Source organism: Marmota marmota, unplaced genomic scaffold, assembly GCF_001458135.2.
Source record: "Marmota marmota marmota unplaced genomic scaffold, marMar, whole genome shotgun sequence".
In the NCBI taxonomy this organism is placed as follows: Eukaryota; Metazoa; Chordata; class Mammalia; order Rodentia; family Sciuridae; genus Marmota; species Marmota marmota.
In genome coordinates this window covers 6,746,519-6,772,922 of record NW_026000082.1, presented here as the reverse complement: position 1 = coordinate 6,772,922, position 26,404 = coordinate 6,746,519, and the positions used below count along the sequence as shown (strand labels likewise).

Sequence of the window (26,404 nt, the reverse complement as noted above, 5' to 3'; positions counted from 1 at the left end):
TGAATTAGTTTTCATTTGACAATAAATTTGAAAAAAGAAACTAAATGCATCAATAAAAAGAAAAATATTGTCAAATTGGGTACAAAATTTATATTCATTTTTATGCTGTTTAAAAAGAAAACATCTAAAATATAAGGGCCTAGAGAAGTATAATATAGTATATACTATATATATATATATATATATATATATATATATATATATATATATACACATGTGCTGATGGTTATGTAAATAGTGTGAAATCTTTAGTTATCTTTTATGCCCAGATACATATGCAAGACAAATGAGTGAGTGTGTCCACATGAACACTAGTAAAAGAATATTGGTTGCAGCTCTATTCATAATATGAAAGCTGGAAAAGGCTCAAATTTGTTCAAAATTAGCAAATAGATTAACAAACAGGGGCACATTCAATACAAGGCAAAGCTAGTCTGCATTAAAAAAAGAAGAAGAAGAAGAAAAGCAACCAAATCAGGCGAATCTTAAAACAACACACCAGGAGAGAAACTGCATTCAGAGGGTGCTTGAGGCAGGAAGGAAATGGATATTTGGGAAGTAACATGTAGAGGAGACATTCAAAGGCAAGGGCAATGGCAATGTGTTCTTTTGAAAAAGAACAACATAGGTGTATAAGTGTATGTCTTGTATAATTTTGAACTCTACAGGAATCTTAGAAATGTTTCTTGCATTTAGTAAATTTTCAACATTATTAAAAACACTAAAGTCAAAAAGCTGATTTCAAATAAGTTTTTGTTAAATTAATTTTAAAATATTACATTTCAATTAAAAAAGAAGAAGAAGAATCTATGTGTATATGAGATCAGCCCCAATGGCCTTAACCAGCATATAGGAGATGACTGCTTACTTGACAGAATCTCGAAGCCTCCAGAAACGTGACCTCATCCAGTAACTTCAGCAGCTCCTGGAACTGAGCATCCTGGTACTCAAAGCGCTCCCCAAAGGTGATGGAGCAAATGATGTTTGAAACTGCATTGTTGATCTTGAAGTGAGGGTTGAAAGGCTGTCCTGGAGGTAGAGAAAGGTAGAGAGTTCTTCAAAATCATTGGTTTCTTCCTGTTTTCTACAGGAGTCTATTCTAGCTGACACAGGTATACCTACTAGAGAATCCTAGAGGAGGTGCTGGCCACAGCCCCCTATATGGGGTCTGTGATACAGCAAGGATACAGTCAATGCCAGGGGGGTTGAACTGATAACCAGGACTTAAATACCATAATATGTTTAATGTTTGTCTTTGCGCACTGAATTCTAGCACTCCTTGAGAGAAGTGTCATGGTATTTGTTTCCTACTGTATCCTCAGAGCCTAGGACAGTGCTGGTCATAGGGCAAGCACTTAGGCACTTAAAAAGTATCTATCAGGTGAATGCATAGGCCACAGGCTCCTGTAAATGCTCTTGTGAAATGCTCACCATTCTCCTCTTCGATTGCCTCAACAAGGTGGTAGGCCTCCTCCTGGATGCGTTCCTCCAGGCTCTTCCTTCCTAAACCAAAGTTCTTTAATGTTGTCAGGGTGAACCTTCTTTGTTCCTTCCATATTTGGCCATTAGACATGATCAATCCTAGGGTGGAAAAGCCAATATTATGGTATTCTGATTCTACTATGCAAATATCTAGCAAATTGTATGGAAATGTGTATCAGATGGAAAGGAGGAAGGACATTAAGGCACCTGAATATTATTCAAAGAAATAAGACCTAAAGCAATGAACACAATGGCTAACATTTATTGATTACTTACAACATCAGGTTCTTCAGTGTTTTTATGTATTACGTAATTTAACACTCATAGAAGCTCCATGGGATAGATACAATTATTGCCCTCCCTCCTCTGCCCTCCCCTGAATTTTACTGAATGGGAATAAGGGATAAAGTAAATTTTGCAAGGTCATATAGTAATCAGTTAACCAGGTTCTCAAATTCAAGTCTCCCTGATTCTAAAACTCATGCTTTAATCAGTAGCCACATAAGTACAGTTCAGTAGTTATGGCAAGCTAAGCACCAAGAATGCACTCAGAGATAAGTCAAAGTCCATAATTGTTAGAAGGCAAAGAAAGGCTTTATAGGAGAGGTCCTAAGTGTGACCTTAAAAGATGAAGGAATCACTCAACAAAGCAAGAGACCAGTGAGTATTCCACACAGAAAGAACAGCACAGGAGAAGGGGGAAAACATCCTGTTGTGTGCAAAAGACCACCATCCATTTCACTATATAGGCAATGCCATGCGCCCTTCCACTTCCCCATGGCTACTCCTCAACTTCTTGTGATACCTGGCTTTGGCTCTGTTGTGGGAAACAAGACTGGGGGAGAAGCAGCAAGCAATACTCAGAGAGGAGAACTCCAAACTCTATTTTATGCTGGTACGCCCAGAGGAAAACAAAACTCCAAATTCTGAGCCCTGATCCACAGTTTCTCACAACATTTATTCATGACTTCATGTCAGCTTAGACCTATCCTATCATTGGGGCTTTTTTCTCTTAAAATTTTTCCTAATCTCCTCTGCTAAAGGCCCTGTGCAGGGTCTCTAACATGCTCACAGAAACAGGTAGAAGAAAGGGCTCTTTTGAGAGGGAGTAGTCAGATCCCTAGTGCAGGTATTTACAATTCAAAAGGTTAATCAACCCATGGTTAATTAGGCTTCCAAGAGAAAGGCTGAGAGAGGGGAGGGCAACTGACCCTTCCCCAGGCATAGGTGTCTTACCATAACATTTTTAAAAATATATTTTAGATGTGTAGACCTTTATTTTATTCATTTACTTATACGTAGTGCTGAGAATTGAACCCAGTACCTCACACATTCTGAGCCAGAGCCTCAGCCCCTCTTACCATAACATTTTTATAATTCATTTCACAACCAGGTCTGGTTTTGCCATCACAGCTTCACCAACCTAATGAAATGTCCATCCTTGCCGTCAGTCCAGGACTATCTTTCAACCTCATTTCACTTGATCTTTTAGCAGCATGAGATGCTTATTTAATTGCACACTCATTTCTGGTGGAGTCCAGGGTATACACTTCCATATTTTCTTCTTAATACCCTTCAAGAAACTTCTTATATCTTTTTCTGTTTCATCTTCTATCAAATCTTGAAATGGCAGAGTTCTTTCAAGATTAGGTCTGAAGCTTTTTCACACACTGCCTCCTCCTCTGCTATAATTAGATGATATGGTTACTTCATTATCAAAGCATCCAGAGTTTGTGCAGAACATGTGGTTTCTCCAAAATCTCTATCAGGACCCATCAAGACAAATCTTTAAAAGGAGATGTTTTCAACCAGAAAATGTGGGCATTTGGCTTCTTATAAGGGCAGGCATTTCATAATGAGGTTAACTTCTGGGAGTGTCAGAAAATTATAGGCATAGAGGCATGGTGAAGAGACCATAGTATTTCAAATGCACACCTTACAGTCATCAATAAACTTACCATTTTCCCTAAAGATACGTTCTCGGAGAGGGGTTACAGGGCGGTGCACGAAGGACTGGTCTGTCTGAGAAAGAACTTCTTTGATTAAGGGCAGTCCAGTTATGAGCACTGAAGACAGGTTACCAAAATCCAGGCTAAGAACATCCCCATATTTCTTCACCAACTGAAAAACAGTTATAGTCACAGTTGAACATGCATTTGTCTGTGTGTCTGGGGACACAGGGCATGTGTGAAGCTAAAGGGCTCACATTGAGGGAAGCGTGTGTGTGGACACACACCTTGGTCTGATAGGAAGAGTTTGAACTTTTTCTCCTCAACTAAACTCAAATTTAGTTCACGGAGGGATTGGAAGTTTCCTTATGAACATATATTCATATATTCAACCAATATGAATAGAGTGAGCATCTACCATGTGTCACTAAAAGAAGGCATAAAATAAACAAGGTCCCTAACCTGAGGCATCCTAGAGTTTAGTGAAAGCAGAAAATGCAGCACATTTGAAGTTGAAAATTTGCTGGATATTTTTTTTTTCCTTTTTCTTATGGGGAGGGGGAATCTTGTTGTTTTAAAATATGATTTTCTGGGTTATCAGTATCCATTTTCAGTTTAGTGGGTTTTAATTTTAGAATTTTAACAACTCTTATTAATTTATATAAATAATCTTTCTCTATCTAAAGATATTAAATAGCCCTTAAGATTTTGTTTTTCCTATATACATTTTTTTGTGTCTTCATATTATATTGTTTTGTCTTTAAGTTTTATGTTGGGTATGTTTAATGTAAGTCTGGTGTAGCAAATATGGAATTTAGGAAGTTAAATCTTTTTTTTTTTCTTTTGTTAGGTTGTAGCTGGCAATGAGAAGTAAAATGCAGGCGAGGTCACAGGTGTTCTTTAACGTATGATAGTGTCTTCTTTAAACTATTTCAAAAGTAAAGAAGAAAGCAAAATGTGATAATTTGTAGAAAAAAAACAGAAGCAAAAGGAGCTAATCAAGAAATATGTCAAGAAAAAAGGATTAATGAGACTAACTCTTGACAGGGTCCATTGATGTAGACCTGAAGCTAGGAATTATGGCTAAAAGTATCTCCTAAAAGTACCTCCATTTATCTAGGGAGGAAGATTCCTTTTGTAGTGCAGGCGCACTAAGGTAACTTCTGACCACCAATTGACCCCAGTGCCGACATTAACATGGGATTGTGAAAGATAGAACAAGATTCGTTGTAGCTGGAGAAAACGCCCGTTTATTGAGGAACAGCTCTGCATATTTATAGAGCCGGGGGTGGTTTGACAGTTATGTCAGTTTAAAGGTTGAACAGTTTGACAGTTGGCATGGGGTGCTTTCTGATTGGTGGGTAAGATCATGTGAGCCAGCAGGGCTAGTCTGATTGGTGGGTAAGGATCATGTGAGCCAGCAGGGCTCACCATTGGATGGCTCTTCTCAGGGGAAGACAGAGGGTTTGAGAAGCCAGGTCATCCTGCAGCTAATTTTGTTTGGCATGCCCTGCACACCAGCCTGTTCTGCCCCTAACACCCTCAATTCCACTCTTCATTCCTAGTCCAATCTAGCTCCCTCCCCTCTCTATTAAGGCTGCTCTTCAAACTCTCTCCTACCTGGGTGTCTCTGAAACGAGCTTGCTTCTCTCTTTACCTTTCTTGAAATATCCCAGCTTTCCCTAGTCACATCCAAGAAAGTATGGACTTTGAAATAAAGAAGGCAGCTTCTCCCACACTCTGAACTAAGGCGGCCATGGGAGGATGATGGCCCATTGTTACCAGATTTCCCTTTGAGAGCAGTCAGATCTCTCCAGGTTTTATGTGAAACACCTCAACCTTAAATACTGACATTTGAAATTCTTACGAAACTGGGAGGGTAAACAAAATACACATGTTCCTCCTTAGGCCCAGAAGGCAACTGATAAAGTGCTCTCTTATGATCACACTTATTCAGGGGTCATCATGCTCCAGACACCTAAGTTGTTTGTTAGAAGGACAACACACAATGGTCCCACTACCAGCCAGATCCAAGCAAGTAGGGGGTCTGTAAGGAGGAGAAGGGGGTCTGGCTGGAGGGGGCCCTTAGGGTCACTTGCTTTGAATCTCCAGACATAGAGTGAAGAGAGGACCAAAGAGGGGCCAGAAATGAGGGGGGGCATTGACAAGAGTACTTAATGACAGGTGATAATCTTGGCTCTCCTGATGAAGGGGTAGGAGTGCCAGGCTTAAGCCTGGAAATATGAATCCATGGGGTAAGTTGGTTATTAGACAGCTTGAGTTTGGCCACCAAGGGAGTGCACATAATCACCTGAGCAGGACCCTCCCATTTTGGTTTTAGAGGGGGCTTTTACCCAGGTGGGCAATAGTAAACAAGTTGACCAGGTGTTAAGGAGGTAGGGTTTTGAAAGAGACTGGGGTCAGGAAGGAGCCAGTCTTGATAGCGCCAGAGTTCAGAGCGTAGATGGAAGAGGAAGGGCAGGGCATCTGTAGGCAATCCGGGAGGAACAAGGGGACAGCCATACATGACTTCGAAAGGTGAGAGATTAGAAGGCTTCTTCGGCAAGGTCCTAATGTGCAATAAAGCCAAGGGGAGCACCTTTACCCAGTCCAGGCTTAATTCCATGGTGAGCTTGGTGAGGGTCTCTTTATGGGACTGATTGGTCCTTTCAACCTCCACAGAAGCCTGGGGGTGGCAAGGGCAATGGAAATGCCAAGGGAGTGATATCGCATGAGTCAGTCCCTGAGTTACCTTCGAGGTGAATTCTGGGCCATTGTCTGATTGGATAGAAGTGGGCATCCTGAAACGGGGGATTAGGTGAGTAAGCAATAGATCAATTACCGTAGAGGCCAGTTTGTTAGAAGTGGGAAAAGCTTCAACCCATCCCAAAAAAGTATATGACCGTGGACCTGATGAGAAGGGAAAAGTTTAGGTTTTATTGGTTCTCTGGCAGATCTGACAAGTGGAAGTGATCTGTTGTAGGAGGGTTTTATCACGTGGGGGAAAGGGTGAAAAAGGAGTGAAGGAAAGTAGTGAGACTCTGTGGACTAGAATGGAATAGACAGTGAAGAAACTGGAAGAGTTGTTGGTGATCTTTGGGCTGATCCCTGGTGGTAACGAAGAGTAAAGCTCTGGAGGGCGGCTGATGGAGACGCTTGATTGGCCTTGGAATTCCCCATAGTAGTAAGGGAGGAGTCAGTTTGGTGGGCCTTGCAATGGATTATTCCCAGTTGGGAAGGCAGCCTGGAGGCTTGTAGTATACCAGAAATAAATGTGGAATTAATGACTGCCATCCCTCTGGTGGTCAATACCCCCTTTCTTTCCAAATGGCTTCATGGGAGATCAGGATATTGAAGATGTATTATATAGGGAGAGGGTTTTTCCCTCCGCTAGCTCACATGCCCTTGTGGCAGCTATGAGTTCAGCTTGTTGGTTGGTGGTATTGGGTGGGAAAGGTTTTGCCTCTATGATGGATGAGATGGAAATGACAGCATACCCCGCCACTTTAACCCCTTCATGTATAAAGGAGCCACCATCTGAGAACCAGACGAAGTCTGAAGAGGACAGGGTCCCTCAGAATGGTGGTAGGGCAGGGTAAAATCGTACCTCCCGGCATCTGTGGATGGGATCTTGTGAGGGAGAAGATGGGAGGAGGGAGGCAGGGTTTAATGGAGAGCAGGGCTGAAAAGAGATGGAGGGATTTTTAAGGAGAGACAAGGAGGGATAGAACCCTGGAAGGAGGAAGTGACTGTAGCCCCTTGTAAGTGAGGAAATCCTTTAGATGGTGAGGAGATAAGATGGTTATCAGGGAGCCAAAGGTAAGCTTGTGTGCTTCTTTCTGGAGGTCATGGGCTGCTGCTAGGGCTCTGAGGCATGGGGGCCAGCCCTGACGGTGAGGTTGGATAGGTAGGCCACTGGTGCAAATGTGGGGCCATATTCCTGACCCAGAATGCCCAGACTTTGTCCCTGTTTCTCATATTCATAGAGGGTGAAGGGTTGGGAGAGGTCAGGGAGATGCAGGGCGGGTGCCCGGAGGAAAGCCTTTTTAAAGGGCTTCCCTACCACTGAGGGTAGGGGTTCATCTTGGGGGACCTTGGCCAGATTATATAGCGGCCTGGCAAGGAGGGAGAATCCAGGCCCTGAAGTACCCAGCCAAACCCAAGAAGGAGAGTATGTCATCTTTGGTCTTTGGTGTAGGTATAGACCCAATAAGCTGTTTTCTGTCTACTGTAATGGCCTTTTTCCCTTGAGAGATATGTGACCCCTTAACATGCTATTTGGGCCTTTTGTGAAGAGGCCTGATATCCCTTTAAGGCCAAGAAAGTAGGAGAACTGTGTCATCTGCTGAGCGCCCTTTGGACGGGCTAGAAGAATTTGTAGAGGTTTGCAAGAGATGCACAGATCAGGATTGGATTGGAGCAAGAAGAAAGCCCAGACATAAGTGATCTCTACCCATTTTTTTTGAATGCTCACAGTAATTGTAGAGATCCCTTGGAGGGATCCAGGGACCCAAAAAGGGGCCATCTACTTTGGTTGTCTAAGGGATAAGTGGGCCAGGCCTGGGTGCTATATTTGATCCAAGAGGCATTTTAGGGGAGAGCTGACTGGCAGAGAGGATGCATTACCCATGTAAAGAGGAGGGAAGAGGACGCAGAGAAGGAGGAAACTGATTTATTGGCAAAAGGGGCGTCCCTGCTAGAGCCAAAAAATCAGGAGTGCCTAAGTGGCAGGTTCAAGCTGCAGAGATTGGTCATCACCGAATCCTGACAGTCGAAGCTTTCATCCTGGATGGAGCTGGAGCCATGGGAGACCTTGGCCAAGGCTTTTTGGGACCCCTCCTGGAGAGGCCGGATACTCCCAGGGCCGGAAAGAGGGGAGAGGCAGGACAAGAGAGTGGAAGGAGAGGGTAAACGTCTCTCTAACGGCCGAGTCTTAAAGGTGAGAGGACCAGGACTTTAGGAATCTGCCCAAGGAAGGAGTCCCTGAGGGCCACTGTAGCCTTAAAGGCTGTGGTGGGGTGCTATCTTCCTGCAGGTTAGTAAAGAGATTTGCCAAGGATAATCAACATATTGCAAGAGGAGGTTAGGGACACTGAGGGTGAAAAGATTGGAGGTCAAAGGTCAAGGTTTGTCCAAAGAGGTGTGGACTATCTCGAAATCCCTGAGGAAGGACAGTCCAGGTTAGTTGTGGAGAATGTCTGGTGGTGGGATCTGTCCAGGTAAAGGCAAAAAGATCTTGTGATTCGGGGGCAAGGGGAATGGAGAAGAAAGCATCCTTTAAATCTATGACCAAGAAGTGGGTGGCAGTGTGGGGGATCTGAGACAGCAGGGTGTATGGGTTGGGAACCAAAGGATGTATGGGCCTAAAGGAGGTGTTGATGAGTCGTAGGTCCTGAACTAAGCGATAGGACCCGTTGGGATTTTTTACCGCTAGTATGGGAGTATTGTAAGGGGAACAAGCAGGACAGAGGTACCCCTTGCTAAGAAGGTCCTGAATAATAGGTTGTAGGCCCAGAAGAGCTTTTGTCGACAGGAGGTTGAGCCTGATTGGGGAAGGTGTTAGGATCTTTACTAGTGGGCAGGAAACGGTGGAGGGGTGTGGGTATCCCATACAATCGGGTCAACCAGGTTCATAGGTAAGGGGTAGTGATCCTTTTTAGTATGGTGTTCTGCCAAAAGGGCCAGAAAAGATGAACAGGCCAATTCTGGGGCCTGACTGATGCCAGGGGCCCAGATGTTGATTGTTGTATTGAATTTAGAGAGAATATCTCGGCCGAGCAAAGGAACTGGACATTGGGGCATAACTAGGAATGTCTGAGAGAATGGGAAGTTGTCTACAGAACAGAGTAATAGGGGAGTCTTTCTTGGATAGATGGTCTTTCCTCCTACCCCGACAATAGGAGAGGTGGACGGCACTGTTTGCCCCCAGAATTCTGTCAGGACTGAGAAGGTAGCCCCGGTGTCAAGAAGAAAATCAACCTTGTGTCCATCCACCTGAATCTGCACCCTGGGTTCCTGTCTATTGATAGTTTCAGCCAGGGAAAAGGACCCAAAGCACCGTCAATTGATTGCCATGCCCAGAAGGTTGGAGGGTTCCCTGGCCATAGGCCTCCTATGGGATCTAGGACAGTCAGAGCCCTAATGACCTTGTTGTTGACATTTAGGGCATGGGGTACTCGGAGTGTGTGGTACGGGGCATGCCCTGGCCCAATGTCCCTCCTTGCCACACTTGAAGCAGGTGCCGGGGGGAGGGGGGGTTTCAGTGATGGGCAGCAACACAAGGAAGCACCCTGCAGGACCTGGGCAAGCATCTGAAATTTCTCAGTCTGGGTGGTGGCAGGGCCTTGCTCGAGCTTTTTTAATTTGGCCCGGATGCGAGAGGAAATATGTCATAAGGACATGATGGCCATCTGGGGTTTTGGGATCTAGGTTACTGCTGAAGGGCTTTCATAAGCCGATCCAGAAATTCCAATGGGGTCTCTTGTAATTTTTGGAAATTGACAGCTTTACATGCCGCTTTTTTGAGCCCAGCAATAATATATGCAGAGAATCGGTCCCTACTCTATATGACAGTTTGTGTATAATCCCAGTCGGGAGTTTGATCTGGGGCAGCAAGTGGCCCCAGAGCGTGATTGGGATTAACTCAGTGAGTTTCATCATCATAGGCTCTGGCAAGTTCCCAGACTCTGGTATGTTCCTCAAGAAGGAGAGTATTAGCCATTAACATATAAGTGAGGCTATAAGCCTGGAGGACCCATTGAAACTCTCTTCGGTGGTGAATGAGCCCAACCTTCGCTGTTGTTGTGTGAGGTCATTCATAGAGAATGGGACATGTACTGGATAATGCCCTCAGGTCCAGCAACTTCTCTTAAGGTGGCCATGGTTTGTGGGACTAGGGAGCGGGATCTAGTTTGGGGGAAACTAAAGGTGTTGGCTGAGTCAGGGGGAGCACCTGAGGGACTGGACAGAGCCCTCAGGGGAGGTCGGTAGGAGGGGGTTCATCTGCCGGATAGGTCAGAGTGAGAGCGAAGAAGAGAAAAAGCCTCAACATAGGGGATCTCCTTCCACATTTTCGAGCGCTCACAGAAGTTAAACAGATTTCTGAGAATTGCGGGATCTAGGGATCTTCCTGGGGGCCAAGAACTTTGATTGTCTAATTGATAGTAAGGCCAATCTTGTGTGCAGAATTTAATAAGGGGGAGACTGTAGGGAGGGAAGAAGAGGCCCCCATAGGTCAGGAGATGGACAAGGGTGATTGAGAAAGAGAGAGAGAGAGAGAGAGAGAGAGAGAGAGAGAGAGGTGCCTGTTCTTCCACTCCTCAGGATCTCCTGCTCATGAACCAGGTTCCAGAGAGTCTAACATGACTGTGAAGGTCATGGTGGGGTGCATTCTCTCCTCCAGATTGGGCGTCAGAGGTTTGCCAGATGATCAAGGTCAAAGTCCCTGCATATAGCCCATCTGAAGTTGGATACCTGATAGGGGAACTCACCTACTGAAGAGCCAGTGTTGTGTGAGTAGTAGCAGTGCTCGAAACAGTGGACGAGGATGGCAAGCCTTGAGAGAGGGGGCCCTGGAGCAGCAAGGCATTCCTCCTCCCTGGTTTGGGCACCAATGAAAGAACAAACAAGGCGTGTCGTCCTCAGAGAAAATGCCCGTTTATTGAAGAACAGCTCTGCACATTTATAGAGCCGGGGGTGGTATGACAGTTTAATGGTTGAACGGTTTGAGAGTTGGCATGGGTGCTTTCTGATTGGTGGGTAAGGATCATGTGAGCCAGCAGGGCTAGTCTGATTGGTGGGTGAGGATCATGTGAGCCAGCAGGGCTCACCATTAAACAGCTCTTCTCGGGGGATGAGAAGTTAGTCTTTGGAGCCGGGGCAACTCCCAACATTGACTGACTTATAGATGAAGCCCCCCTAAATAGAATAGCCACCACGACAGTTCTGGAGAGGACCAACTAAGGTCTAAAACTCCTCCACGTGACGTGAAGGAAGAGTGGAATACCTAATTGGCAAAGAGTACAGAAGGTGGTCCTCAGTTCTCCTGGTAAACATCAAATAGGAATGAAATTGGGGGTAGCATTGTTTACTTTGTCATTCTCTACTTGGAGATGACCAATTCTCTCCCTTGAGAATGCTTTTTGCTAATCCCTCACTTTTTTTTTTTCACCTCACTTTCTCTTCTAATAAAGTTCTCTTGTCTGACTTTTGGTGTCTGACTTTAAATTTTCTTTCATCAGAACACAAGAACCGAAGTTTGGAGTTTCAGATCCCAGCTCTCCTGTGGCACTTTTACTAAGATAACTCAAAATATTAGTAACCAGAGGAGAAAGCCTCTTCCTCAACATGTGCCAGATAACAGGAAGTGCTTTACAGGATACAGGCCACATATGGAGAGACTGTTCCGGCTCTGGAGCTATGGAAGGATCTTGGCTCTAGGGTTCACCAACTGTGGGCTCTTAGGAAAGTTCCTTCATTTTTTTGAGCCTCGGCTTCCCCTTATAAAAGAGAAAATTAATTCTCCCTCCTAAAGTTCTGTGAGGAAGAATGAGAGCAGTGATATGAAAGGCACTTTGTTTTCTGGTTCCAGGCACACAGCCACCCAGAGAGTCTCCATGAAATGAATGAGTTCTGTGTGCAAAGGAAAGTGGATGCACCCTCAGGGTGACAGTGAGGACAGGAGCACACTAAAATGCAGGAGGAAGGTGCTTGTGGTCAGAAAAAGCTGTGTTCCCTGGGTGCCATGGTGGGCATCTTTCATGCTTTATCTCACTAATCTAATGGTCACTCTGTGTAGTAAGGACTTTCCTCATCTAGTAACAGAAAAAAATGGTGGTAGCTAAAGTGATATAACACGGTGACAAAGCTATTTAGTAGTAGACGGAACTTGCCAAACATTTTGTAAGATTTGAGGCTAGAGATGTGAATTTGGGATGGCTCTAGGAACTTAAAGTTTAGTGGGAGTAAGAAAGTGAAAGTGAGAAGGAAAGGGAGGGTGAGAGACATGGTGTAAGGGATGATAGGGACAGAGATATTAGATTGGGATAAATATGCCCAATGTGCAAGTTTGTGCAAATATGGGTTGGAAAATAGCATATGATCATTAATCAAAATTCCTTTCAAACTTTCTATTCAAGAATGAACCCTAAGTAGACCCTCCCTCTGTTTTTTGTCTACCTGGATCTGGTCCAGCTGTAGCAGTTGTACCAGACAGAAAGGCTCAATTCCTGCAATTATCTGTGGCATCCCTCCCCATCTCCATCTCTACACACTTAACATTCCACCATGATGCTCTTAGAGCCCTGGACCTAACATTGGTTCCATCAGAGCAGACTCAATGGATGCAGTCTCATCCCACCATCCTGTATTCATCTTAAAGACAAAGCCTGAGCTTAGTTCTTCCATTTTTCTTTTGATCCAGAGTCCTGGGTTAATCTCCATTCATTTCTAGGAGTCTATCCTATCTTGCTAGCAAGGGAAAAGCCAAAACTTACAAGTCATTTCTTCTAAGAAATGGTAGTAATGGTCCACACATGTAAAATTTGTTATTTCTTCTTGATGAAAGCCTGGACAACATTTTTAACCCTTACAAGAATTCACTGGCTAATTTAGAACTTCAATTAAGATTTTTTTTTTTTTTGGTTTAGCTGAAAATCTCAAGTTAAGTGACTCCTAACTGGCAATGCATATAATCTAGAATCTAACTTTTATTTGGAAGGATTCAGACCTTCAACACTATTTACTGAAATGAACTACAGTATTCCATCTTTACGAGTTCTCTACCCATGTGTACTTTTGTTCATCAGAACTGGATCAAAACCTTTCATGGAAGTATCAACTTTGTAAACATGGATAGGTTAAATTACCTCCTAGAGCTGTAGAAGTGATTATTGCAGTGTTCAGCAATTCCTAAATGTACCTGGTCTCTCAGCCAATTCAATATATGGTTTGAATGATCTAGAGTGCACCTGAGATTTCGTAAGGCAGAGAAAACTTTTCAATAGATAACATTAAACAAGTCATTTAAAAACAATTTTAAAACAGAGAGTAAAGGAAGAAAAGAGGTTAAAATTTATGAGATAATCCAGAAGGCTAAAATAGGCTTAAGATGAGAAATGAAAATAAAAAAAGAAAAAGGATTGACATAGAAGTTATAAAAGGCAAACAAAAAGAAATGGGGATGGGAAATTCAACAGTGGGAATAAAAACTCCAACTGTAGGATTAAGCATTTAAAAAACAAGGTGTAATTAAATGAATGTTTAGAATAAACAAAATTAAAGTGAAAGGTTAATGAGACAAGAGATTGAACTACTATGACCAAAAGATTCTAACTTAATTTAAGTTCTTAAACTTAAGAGACAGCAGAACAAAGACACAAAAAGAGACGAAAAGAAAGAAAAGGACCAGGGTAACAATTCACACTTCAAGCAGCAGAAGGTAAGAGATTTTATTTTTGAGTTGTCACTAGCACTGAGCCATATACGTGTGCACGTGTGTGTGTGTGTGTGTGTGTCATCCAAAAATTCATGCTGCTTTTGTTTTTTTTCTCAGATTTAACACTTTTCCTTCTATCTACATGTTGTATTTTTCAATCACCTGTTTATGTCTTTCAAACATTTTTGTATGGGGTGTTCAACCTTTTTCCTATTGATACATAGAACCCCTAGTAAGAAGTCACTAATATAATTTTATCGTTATTATGGACAAATCTAGAAATATATACTAATGTCCTATAGAGGTATTGATGAGTATCTGTGTGAGTGTATGTGAATGTGTGTGTGTATGTGAAGAGGTGGCAGGGTGGGCACAAGGAGAGGTAAGATTCTCTCTCCTGCTAAGTGGTCAAGGACCTAGGAATTAAACCAGAGACTCTATGTCTAATAGAAGAAAAAGTAGGCCCAAATATCCATCATATAGGATTAGGCCCCTACTTCCTTAATAAGACTCCTATAGCACAAGAATTAAAATCAAGAATTAATAAATGGAATGGATTCAAACTAAAAAGCTTCCTTTCAGCAAAAGAAACAATTAGGGAGGTGAATAGAGAGCCTACAGCTTGGGAGCAAATTTTTACCATACGCACATCAGATAGAGCACTAATCTCTAGGGTATATAAAGAACTCAAAAAACTAAACACCAAAAAAAACAAATAACCCAATCAATAAATGGGCCAAGGACCTGAACAGACACTTCTCAGAAGGTAATATACAATCAATCAACAAATATATATATATAAATGTACAACCATCTCTAGCAATTAGAGAAATGCAAATCAAAACTACTCTTAAGATTTCTTCTTACTCCAGTCAGAATGGCAGCTATTAAGAATAAAAATAACAATAAATTTTGGCAAGGATGTGGGGGAAAAGGCACACTCATATATTGCTGGTGGGACTGCAAAATGGTGCAGCCAATATGGAAAGCAGTATGGAGATTCCTTGGAAAACTGGGAATGGAACCACCTTAGACCCAGCTATCCCACTCCTTGGTCTATACTCAAAGGACTTAAAAACCGCATACTACAGGGACACGGCCATATCAATGTTTATTGCAGCACAATTCACAATAGCTAAACTGTGGAACCAACCTAGATGCCCTTCAGTAGATGAGTGGATAAAGAAAATGTGGGATATATACACAATGGAATATTACTCAGCAATACAATAGAACAAAATCATGACATTTCCAGGTAAATGGATGGAGTTGGAGAATATAATGCTAAGTGAAGTTAGCCAATCCCCAAAAACCAAATGCCGAATGTTTTCTCTGATATAAGGAGGCTGATTCATAGTGGGGTTGGGAGGGGGAGTATGGGAAGATTAGACAAACTCTATATAGAGAAAAGGGGAGGGAGAGGGAGGAAGGGGGAAAGGGGTATAAAAAAGATGGAGGAATGAGATGGATATCATTACACTAAGTAATGTATGAACACACAAACACACACACAATATTCTCTCAATGTGTATCTGTTGCTTTTATCAAAAAAGCATTTTTTATCCCATAAAGAAAAAGAAATGAAGTTTTATAACAGTGGTTCTTATCTTTTTGAGTATGGAATCTTTGAAAATCTAGTATATGTCATGGATCTGCTCTCCAGTAAAACCTTGTACAACTAAATACAGTTGTGCATGACTGTATATACTCTTGCTAAGCATAATGGTCTCACAGGTCACCTCTTGAGAAAGAGCGACTGTACAGAAAAAAAGTGCAATGCATAGCACATGAAATATGCTGTAATGCTGGCAGAAAGGGGTGTGAGGTATTGCAGGAAGAGATGAATTTCCACCACAGATATCAGAGAATACTTGAGCCAGATATTGAAAATTGTATTTGAGCCAGATCTTAAATGAAGGCAAGGATATCAGCAAAAGGGCATTCATTATGAAGACAGAGACACTTTCCGTTGTGGGCACTGCACATACAAATGCAAAGGGAGAAAATGTGGGTGTCTGGGAAAAAAGGACTCACTCTGTCTGACTGGAGTGAAAGGTTCATTGAAGAGCATGACCTATGCTGAAGGTCTAGGCCCAGCACTGGGGGATTCAATAAGTCCTTAACTTCAAGAAGCTCACAATCTAACGGAGTCTACAGATAAGTTCTTATTGTTACTATTCCATCCTTAAGTTGTTTGGTGTGGGAAAGTATAGAAGCACACAGAGAAAAGAGTTTCTTCTCAGGTGCCAAGGAAGATGGGTGACAGTGCTGATGTGGTAATCTTTAGACACAGGAGTGAAATATTTGGATCTTACTTGGTAACAGATAACAGAGCCTGGAAATATCTGAGTAGGAGAGGTGAAGTGCGCTAAGAGTCTAGACTTAGGAGTCACACAACCTGTTTGAATCCAGGTCTGCTTCTTATTTCATGTGTAATTTGGGGATAAATTATTTAACTTTTCTGTGTTTTGGTTTCTAATTCTATAAAATAGGGAATATTACTAGTTCCTATCTTTAGGATTATTGTGATAAGTAACCATAATAATAAAATTAATAATGAAACTATTACTACTAATATTTCAGGGGGTATAATTTAGGAAGAGGGCTCTGATAATGGCAGCATCTAAGGAATGGAGGGACAGAGACCAGAGAGGGGGCTGATGGGACTCATCCAGCAACCAGGACAGATAAATGATGCCCAGCCTGTAACCAAAACTAGCTTTTCTATGAGCTATTTCAGAAAAGGGAAGAATAACAAATATAGAAATACAGAAATAAGCACATCTACATGCTAGGCATCCTGGCAATAACTTGATATTCATAAACTTATTTTATACTTATAATAATCCCACATAGTATACCTAGTTTTCAGAAAAAAAGAGGCACAAAGATTTAGCACATAGCTAGTGGAAATAAATGTTGGGCTCTTTACAGTGCCCTCTGTAGGCCTCATCCTTCATTGAAGGGATAAAGATATTTTCTTTCTGTTCCTCTCAGTGATGGAGCTGCCTAGGTTTTAGCTGGCATCATAATTATATCTCTAAGCCTCTCTAGGTGTAACCAGTGGGATGTGAGTAGGGGTTATGTGTGCATCTTCTGGGTGAAAGCCTTAAATGAAAACTGCTTGCTCACCACCTCCATTTCCCCTTCTCATGAGCCAGAACCCACACATGATAGTGTTGGTGAAGGACCAGAGCAACAGCATAGAAGGAACTGGAGATTTTGGATGATATTGTGGTACAGAACAGCCTCTCTATCCTGGACTTCCTGCCTATATCTGAACTCTTTTGTAAGAGAGAAAGAAATTTCAATCCTGTTGAAGCCATTGTATTTTGGGTCTCTTTGTTATAAGCAGCTTGCTGTGCCTGCTAACTAATAAATTGACCCATCTTATGTACAGTTCTTCCACTTAGCCCAATAAGACTTTCTTTCATTTAAATACAGGTTCCTATAATAAGCCATCTAGCAGTGATGGTGAAAATTTACAAAGTGTGAGGGGGAGGGAAAGCAAAGTTCCCCACATGCCACACAAACAGGCCAGTTTCTTCATGGTCTCCTCACTGTGTTTTAGTTCATGCCACATCCCCATTTAAAATATCCTATCATTTTAATCCATTCACCTCCAGAAATTCCTTTAAAATTCAATCCAATTAATTCCAACATTCCACAAAAGGTTGTCTTCAGGATTTCCCATCCACAGTGATCCCATTTCCTAGTATCCATTTGGGTTACAGGAGTTTGTAAAACTCTCTTCATCAGACACTGTCTTGGGCTGTGCCTGGCATGGTAAGTACTTAATAAATGTTTGTTGAAGAAATACATGTACAAATAAATAGCTTATAACTATGTCATGAAAAGTCAATTATTCTCTACTAACATCATGCAGAATCAAGTAGCATAGGAGACAATAAGTTTTAAGTCAAATATTCTTGGATTCAAGACCTTGCTTTGCCATTATCCTCTGAATAACCTGGGAAAATCACATTACATTTGTTCTCAGTTTTCTCAGTGGTAAATGGAAATGCCACCAGATGGTACCTAAAATTTAAACCTATCATGAAGGTTAAACGAAGAGGAACATAAAAATTCTGACACAAGACCTATCAGGTTCTATTATATGCACAACTATATAATCTATCAATAAAAATGTGGAAAAAAGACCTTAATACTTATTGTTTCCCAATTTCATGAAGATAAATTTAATAGTATTATTACTAAATTATGCCATTTAATTTTATTTGCTTTACATCAGAAATATAAAAATGCAAACCTAAATAAAATAAAAACTAAATTGTGATTTAAAAAATCATTGGACTGGGAATAAGATCCTAGTCTCAGTTTCATCAACTAGCTAGAGTTTTCGGTTGATTTTGTGGTACTGAGAATTAATCCCAGAGGAACTCTACCACTGTGCCACATCTCCATCCCTTTTTATATTTTATTTTGAGACAGAATCTCACTGAAATTGCCCAGGTTGGCCTCAAACTTGCAATCCTTCTTATGAGTAGGTGCAATTATATCTCATCACTAGCCAGTTCTGTGACATTAGGATAATCATTTAACTTCTCTAGTCCCATCTATCCTAATAGAAAAAGAAGGACATAGATCAAACTTCTTAATCTAGAACAATTATCACAGACAAAACTCCAAGATAATCCTACTACCTTTAGCCAAAAGACTAGGAAAAGAGGAGCCCAACAGGACAGAAACATTTGAGTCTCCTAATTCTCTGTCCTGGAGGCAAACATCATGAAGATGTGGCCTTCCTTGCCCCTGAAGGGTGTAGCTGCAGTGGAAAGCATGGTACAACCTCATCTTTCACCCTCTCCTTATGTCCTATCTCTGCAGAATTGTGATTTCACCCCTGAACTCCAGTAAAGATTCTCTAAAGGACATAGTTCTAATCTCCACCTTCTCCTACAGTGATAAGGAATTATTCTTCCCTATGGTACAGATGTGGGAAGACCTTTGACTTCTTCCTCTGAAGAAAGGCAGAAGTTTTCTTATTCCTGGGGTACCGCCCTTCTGCCTCTATTTTCCAAGAAAACCTGTTCTTCCAAGAAACTCCCAACCTAGAATTCTAGGTCCAGTGAAAATAGACTTCAGAAAGGAAGGTGAAATAAACATATTTTGAGATGAAAGAAAGTTAAGAGAATTATTTGCCAGCAACCCAGCTCTGAAAGAATAGCTAAGGAAAGTTCTTCACATCGTAAAGGAAATTATAAACTTGGAACCAGAGAAACGAAGAAAAAGCAACAAATTGTATAAATAAATGGATAAGTACAATAGACTGTTCTTGCTTTTTTAAAATTGCATCTGACATTTAAAAGCAAAATTATAATATTGTGGTTCTCAGTGCATGTAGATATAATGTTTAAGACAATTATATAGTGTGAAGTTCAAGGGTCCTAAATTGTTATGTCTGTCTTTCACTTGAAGTGGAAAATTCTTGCACTGGTGGATTCCGTTAAGCTACTAATGTAGCTCATAATATTTAGAGCAACCACATTTAAAAAGAAATATGCTTCAAAACACTACAGATGAATAAAAATTGACTTATAAGAGAAGTTCCAAGTAGCTCACAGAAAGACACGAAAGGGGAAACAAGAATGAAAAACAGAGCAACAAACAAACAACCCTGGAAAAAAATAAATAAATGGTAGACTTAAACACTAACACAGCAATGAATACATTAAATAGAAATGTCCTACCTTGACCTATTTAAGGATAGAGATAGGCATAATTTTTTAAAAAATCAACCAAGTATATGTTGTCTACAAGAATTCATTTCAAATATGATTATAAAGTGGGTTAAAAGTAAGACAGTAAATAAGCAAATACTACTCACATAATAATCAAAAGACAGCTGATATGGCTATATTATATAAAATAAAGTTAGGTCAAAGAAAATTACCAGGGATAAAGAAGGACATTACAAGAAAAAAAGAATTTCAATAATGTTTAAGAAGAAAACAAATGAGTTAAGAAGAAAGGTAACCTAGGTAGCACATTTAAAAAGTAAACAGTTAATTCTCCTGCACCGCTAGAAAGGGCAGGTAGGTAGAATGATGCCACATGTCTGGTAAGGTAAACAAAGCTCAAAGTGGGATTTAGCAGGTTAGCAGCACTAGCTGCCCAGCCACCCATCCTCTTGCCCCAGGTCCCCAGAAAGTCCCTTGTCCTGCAAGTCAGGGTTAGCATATGGACGCAGTCGGGCACCTTCGCCCCTTCCTACCTTTTGAACATCCAAGTGCGAATTCTCCATGTTAACTTCAAATAAGTTGCCAAACACGGGTAGAGGCCAGGGCCCTGGTGGGTAGTTCTTTGGGCGCCGCCTTTTGAAGACAACAAACAACAGAAAGACGACAGCACCCACCAGCAAAGTCCGGGCCTGGAGCCTTGCCCAGAAGGCGGTCGCCAGAGAGACCACCTCCGCGAGCATGGCTCAGAAAGCTGCTGGCTCTTCTAGAATGCAAATATTCTGCTCTAGTTGTCTCCTGCTGTCAGTGTAGCCCCTTGCTCCTACGCCCCGCCCCGCGCCCCGCCCTCCGCCCGCCTCCGCCCCGCCTCCGCCCAGCCTTCCGCCCTGCCTTCCGCCAGGCCCCTCCTTCCCAGGGCCCCTCCTTCCGGCTCTTCTCCAGTGCTCCGCCAAGTCAAGCCACGCCCCCTGACTCCCTCTGCCTTTTACCCAGCCCAGTTCTTGGCAGTGAAAATGCCTGGAGCTGAGATTCTTGGGCTGCAACATAATTGAAAAATACTTGGCTAGGACCGGTTTCTTTTCGATTTAGAAAGTCCTCCTTTCTCGGAGACCGTTGAGATTCTTAGGTTATGATTCTCTCAGGTTATGCATCTCAGAGAGCGCCACAAACATTTGAGCTGCTGTTTTCCAAACACCCTCTCACCCTGTGACCAGAACCATGTCTAGTAAACAGAAGTGACAGCAGCATCCAACATTTCTTGGCTTCTTAATATACGCCATAAAGCATACTTAGCTCTTTACATAAATCACTTTGCTTAGATAGAATTATGCAGGAAATGATCTTGTTAGTTCTATCTTGCAGTTGAGGAAACAGTAAGTACTAAGGTTAAGTACTAAGAACATGGGGTGAATAAGACAATCTACAGGTCTAAAACACATCTAAGAAGGTCCTGTATTTGAAAGTGTTCTGAAGATTCAAAAGCATTACATCAAAGCTCTAAGCACTGAGTATCATCCACAGTAGGAGCTTAATTAACATTTGTTTAAGGAATGTCTTAGTCCTGATTCTTTTTGGTCTGCCCTGTGAAGATCCCTCAGAAGCCCCAAGAGTGTTAGGATTCCAGGAACCAACCTTCCATGTCATCCAATGGTGCCTACCTGTGTCTCACCATTTGTGAGATATTCAAAACCTGCAGCATGATTCTGGAATACTAATCGTGTACTAAATGTAAAAATACACATTCTATTTTTTTTTCTTAAAAAATAAAGGAGAATTTCCTATCTTTCCAATATGGAGAAGAAGGTGGGGTGGTAGTTAGAGCTTACTTTGTATTCTCCCAGTCCAAAATTTCCTGTTTTAATACAGTAACTATATATCCATATGATATTTCTATATTTACATATGTTGGAAGAAATTTTCTAAAATTGTTTTTTTAATTAAGCTCTGTATTATGTAATATTATCCTGAATGCTTTACATATGAAATTAATTCATTCAATTTGAATAGAAGTTTTCCAGAGTCAATCAGGGGAAAACTCAGGCAATCTTCCATTACTACCTCACAATTTCTTTACTTATTATTTCCATATCAATGGGTATTTAAGTTTGTTATTCATTTCTTCCTTTTTAATTTTTTTTTTTTGCATTACAAATAATGCTACAGGGGAATAACTGCATAATGCATAATGTCACCCTGAGGAGCTCTCCTGACCCTCTTCTTATGGAAAAATCATAATATCTAAAAAAATTATTTATAAAATCCCAACCACTTTAAGTTTTTGAACATTAATTTAAGGGCATAGAACAAATTAAGAAATTTATTTTTTTAATCTACTAAATCTTGGTAAAAAGCAGCCAGAGTCTAAATCATTTTCCTTTTCAAGTCCCAGGTCAGTGGGCCAGAAGCTCTGTTCTAGGCATGTGAAACCAAGAGCACTGTCCCTAAATCCCAGTTGATAGACACAGTATCTCTCTGAGGGGGAAAGGCTATCAGTTCTTCTCATACTCTTCCCCCAAACTCCATGCTACAGAAGCTCTATTCTAGGCAAGAGTGACAGAGAAGTCTGGGAATATCCTTCTCCTTCTGGCCCCCACTTGTAGGGCAGGAATTTTTTTCTCGAAAGGATGAGAATACTGGGCCAGATTGGCTTCATCCCAGCTGGTTTATACAACAAAGTTCCAACTCTGGGAAAGATTAACCTCAAAGATCCTGAATGCCCTACACAACAGAGATGGGGGTGGCAAGCAATTAAGAGGAGACTGGTATCTCCATGAAAACAATCGCTAAACTGCTGGCTAGCTAGAAGTTTTCCAGGGTCAATCTGGGGAAAAGACAGCTAAAAAGAGCCTTCTGGAGGACAAACAAAATTCAAGGACTGACTTGAGAAGGGCTGGGAACTTAACTGGGTCAGACTGTCCTACAATTTGTTCCCCAGGGCATTGTTGAAAATAATAGAACAATCAGTCCTTAAAGACTCCCTACTTTTTACCCTCTGCCTCCTATGTCCACTTTTTATTTTATTTAACAAGTGTTACCTTCATGTTCCTTTTTTTCCCCAGGTTAAATGTAATGAATCTTTTACTTTTTTAGTTTAATATATCAATAAACTCAAGTATATTGGGACAGGGTAGAGTGTGGCTTACTCTCAGGAAAGTGAAGGATAGGATTACTTGGGCACCAATTGACCTTTGGTCACCACCCAGTTTATTGTGTTCCTTTTTGGTCTCTTATCTCCTGGGCCCTTGCCTGTTTGTGAACAGGCAATAAATCTCTGACCTTGCTCACTGAATCACTCTTGGACAATATTCTTTTTTTTTCTTTTTTGTTATTTGTGCATTTTTATGGTGCATTATTATTATAATAGTGGAATTCATTATCATTTATTTATAAATGCACAAAATATAAAATATAATTTGGTCAGTTTTGTTCCCCAGTACCTCCACTTTCCCTCTTTTTCTCCCTCTGGGTTGCCTTCCTGTACTCTGCTGTTTTCCCTTCTATTTTTACGAGACTCCCTCTTTCCCCCTTTATTCTCTCTAGTTTCCACCTATGAAAGGAAACACACAAATCTTGACTTTCTAAGTTTGGCTTATTTCACTTAACATGATGCTCTCAAGTTCCATCTGTTTTCCTGCAAATGACATAATTTCATTTTTTTAAAATTTAATTTGTTCTTTTTAGATATACATGGTAGTAGAGTGTATTTTGGCAAATTATACATACATGGAGTATAACTTATTCTATTCAGGATTCTATTCTTGTGGTTGTACATGATGTGGTGTTACCCTGACTTGCTCTCTTCCCTTTATTCCCCCCTTTCTAATCCAATGGGTTTCTATTCTTCCCCTCCTCACACTCCCTTGTTGTGGGTTAGCATCCAAATATCAAAGAGAACATTTGGCCTTTGTTTTTTTGGGACTGGCTTATTTCACTTAGCATGATATTCTCCAGCTCCATCCATTTACCAGCAAATGCCATAATTTAATTCTTCTTTATGGCTGAGCAATATTCCATTGTGTATATATATCACATTTTCTTTATCTGTTCATCTGTTGAAGGACACCTACACTAGTTCCATAGCTTGGCTATTGTGAATTAAGCTGCTATAAACAATGATGTGACCGGATCAATGTAGGATGCTGATTTTAAGTCCTTTGGGTATAGACCAAGGGGTGAGAAAACTGATCAAATCGTGGTTGCATTCCAAGTTTTCTGAGGAATCTCCATACTGCATCTCCAAACTGCTTTCCATAGCCGCTGCAACAGCAATGTTTGAGAGTACCTTTCTCCCCATATCCTTACCAACATTTATTGTTACTTGTATTCTTGATAATCAGAATTCTGACTGGAGTGAGATGGAATGTCAGTGTAGTTTTAATTTGTATTTCTCTAATGGCTAGAGATGTTGAACTTTTTTTAACATAGTATTGACCATTTGTATTTCTTCTTTTATGAAGTGCCCGTTCAGTTCCTTTGCCCATTTATTGATTGGGTTATTTGTCTTCTTTATTTATTTATTTGGTGTCTTATTTATTTATTTTTTTGAGTTCTTTGTATATCCTGGAGATAAATGCTGAATCTGAGGTGCTGGTGGCAAAGATTTTCTCCCATTCTGTAGGCTGTCTGTTCACGTTCTTGATATTTTCCTTTGCAGTGAAAAAGTTTTTAGTTTAATTGATTCTTTATTTTATTTCTTGCACTTTAGGAGTATTATTGAAGAAGTCATTTCCTAAGCCAATATGATGGAGAGTTGGGCCTATTTTTTTCTTCTAGTAAGCACAGGGTAAATCTGTCTAATGCCTCCTTGATCCACTCTGAGTTGAGTTTTGTGCAGGGTGAGAGATAGGGGCTCAGTTTCATTCTACTACATAGGGATTTCCAGTTTTCCCAGCACCACTTCTTGAAGAGGCTCTCTTTTCTTCAATATATGTTTATGATGCCTTTTTCTAGTATGAAATAACTGTATTTATGTGGGTTACCTCTGTGTCTTCTATAAAATTCCATTGTGTTTATATATAGCATTTTCTTTACCCAGACTCTATTTTGGGGGGAGTACCAGGGATTAAACCCAGGGGTGCTTAACTACCTGATCATATCCCATATTTCTACGATGTGACAGATCCTGGACTAGCAAATGAGACACAGTGGTGAGCAAAAATAGGTAAGTCCCTGTTTTTCTTGGAGGTTGCATGAGTAAGCTTCGAAGAACAGGAGTTCCTAGATCCATGATTAGTCCATCTTCCTAAAGTTCTCTGCGAGCTCCTGTTGTCTCCAAGGTAGTCATAGATGAGAATCTAGTGTGGATTGGCCATTTTATTCACTAATCTCAATTATTCTATAATGTCAGTCATTACACTGTCACCTTCTGGGGATAGAGGAGGGTGTTTCCATGGTGATGTAGATATCTATGGGAAAAAATCCTCACCAACGTGTCTTACTTGGTTTTGAAACTAGTTAGAGTCAGGGGGCCAGTCATGAAGCAAACTCTTTCTCTTTTCCAATTTATATATGACATGCCAGTCTTTTTAAAAATAGTGTTATTGAAGTATAATTGATATTCAACAAACTGACAGAGTTATAATTCACAATTTGATAAGCTCTCAGGAGAAAATAGAGCAATAAAATGAGAGCAACAAAAACCTAAGGCAAGTAGAAGAAAGAAAGAATAACAATTAGAGTAGCAAACAATGCAACTGAAAATAGGAAAATGGTGAAGAAAATCAACAAAGTCAATAGCTGGTTCTTTGAAAAGATCAATAATTTTGATAATCTTTAGCTGGGATAACCAAGAAAAAGAGAGAAGACAAATTACTAATACCACAACTGAATGAAGGACCATCCTATTGATTCCATGATCATAAGAATAATAAAGAAATATTATAAACAGGTCTATGTCTATAAATGTGATAACTTGAATGAAATAGAACAATCTTTCAAAGATATCATTTGTCTAGGGACTGGGGTTGTAGCTCAGCAGTAGAGTACTCACTTACCATGTGTGAGGCCCTGGGTTCGACCCTCAGCACCATGTAAAAATAAATAAAATAAAGGTATCGTGTCCAACTACAACTAAAAAAATAAATATTAAAAAAGATATCATTTGTCTAAACTTACAAGAAAAAATAGATAATGTGAACTGGTTCATTTTTTAAAAGAAATTAAATCAATAATTAATAACTTCCAAAACAGGAGGCACCAGACTCAGATGTTTTCACTGGTGTATTCTACCAAATGTTTAAAGAAAATATACCCATTTTCTATAATCTCTTCCATAAAATAGGAACAGAGGGAACTTTTTCTAACTTACTTTATGATACTAACATTACTCTAATACAAAAGAAGAGATAAGAAAGGGAAACCCAAGACGAATACCTTTCATGGATATAGATACAAAAGTCTTCAACACAGTAGTAACAGGTCTATTGCAACAACATATACAAAAAATTACATATGATGAACAAGTGGAATTTCTCCTAAATATGCATGGCCACAATATTTGAAAATCAATTGATGACTATATGCATATATAACATACTACTATACACACATACATTATATATACATACACATATGTCCATATGTATATATGTCCATATTACATCATACAATGTGAAAAATATTAGAAAGTGACAAGAATCAAAACAAGAAGAATGGAAATGGATAAAATAGAAAAGCAGGCTAATGGGTGGGTGCTGCTAGAGGACTGGTATCAGTGTTTGTTGTGTTTTACCATACTGTTCAGATAAAAAAGGCTGCAGTGGCAACTCATTTCAGAACTCCCGAGGAAGTGCTAAGGTTCTTTTGACTTTGCCCTGGTTCATTGGGGCCAGTGTGGCTGT

General features: G+C 40.6%; 1 protein-coding gene across 5 annotated transcripts in view; it reads right to left on the bottom strand.

Annotated features, from left to right (window-relative positions):
* Positions 1 to 20,399, bottom strand: part of LOC107141706 (cytochrome P450 2J2) — a 39,878-nt gene extending 19,479 nt beyond the window's left edge. For 4 of the 5 annotated variants that reach the window (XR_007351972.1, XM_015484925.2, XM_048815272.1 and 1 more), the window contains exons 1-4: positions 20,102 to 20,399; positions 3,441 to 3,603; positions 1,432 to 1,581; positions 869 to 1,029 (exon numbers count right to left, since the gene is read on the bottom strand). Coding sequence is in view for 4 of the 5 variants with exons in the window: in XM_015484925.2 (XP_015340411.1) it covers positions 869 to 1,029; positions 1,432 to 1,581; positions 3,441 to 3,603; positions 20,102 to 20,308 (681 nt within the window). In the remaining variant the exon portion in view is untranslated. The remainder of the gene's footprint in view (positions 1 to 868; positions 1,030 to 1,431; positions 1,582 to 3,440; positions 3,604 to 20,101) is intronic. The other variant, XM_048815275.1, reaches the window with a different exon arrangement.
* Between the last annotated feature and the right edge of the window lie 6,005 nt (positions 20,400 to 26,404).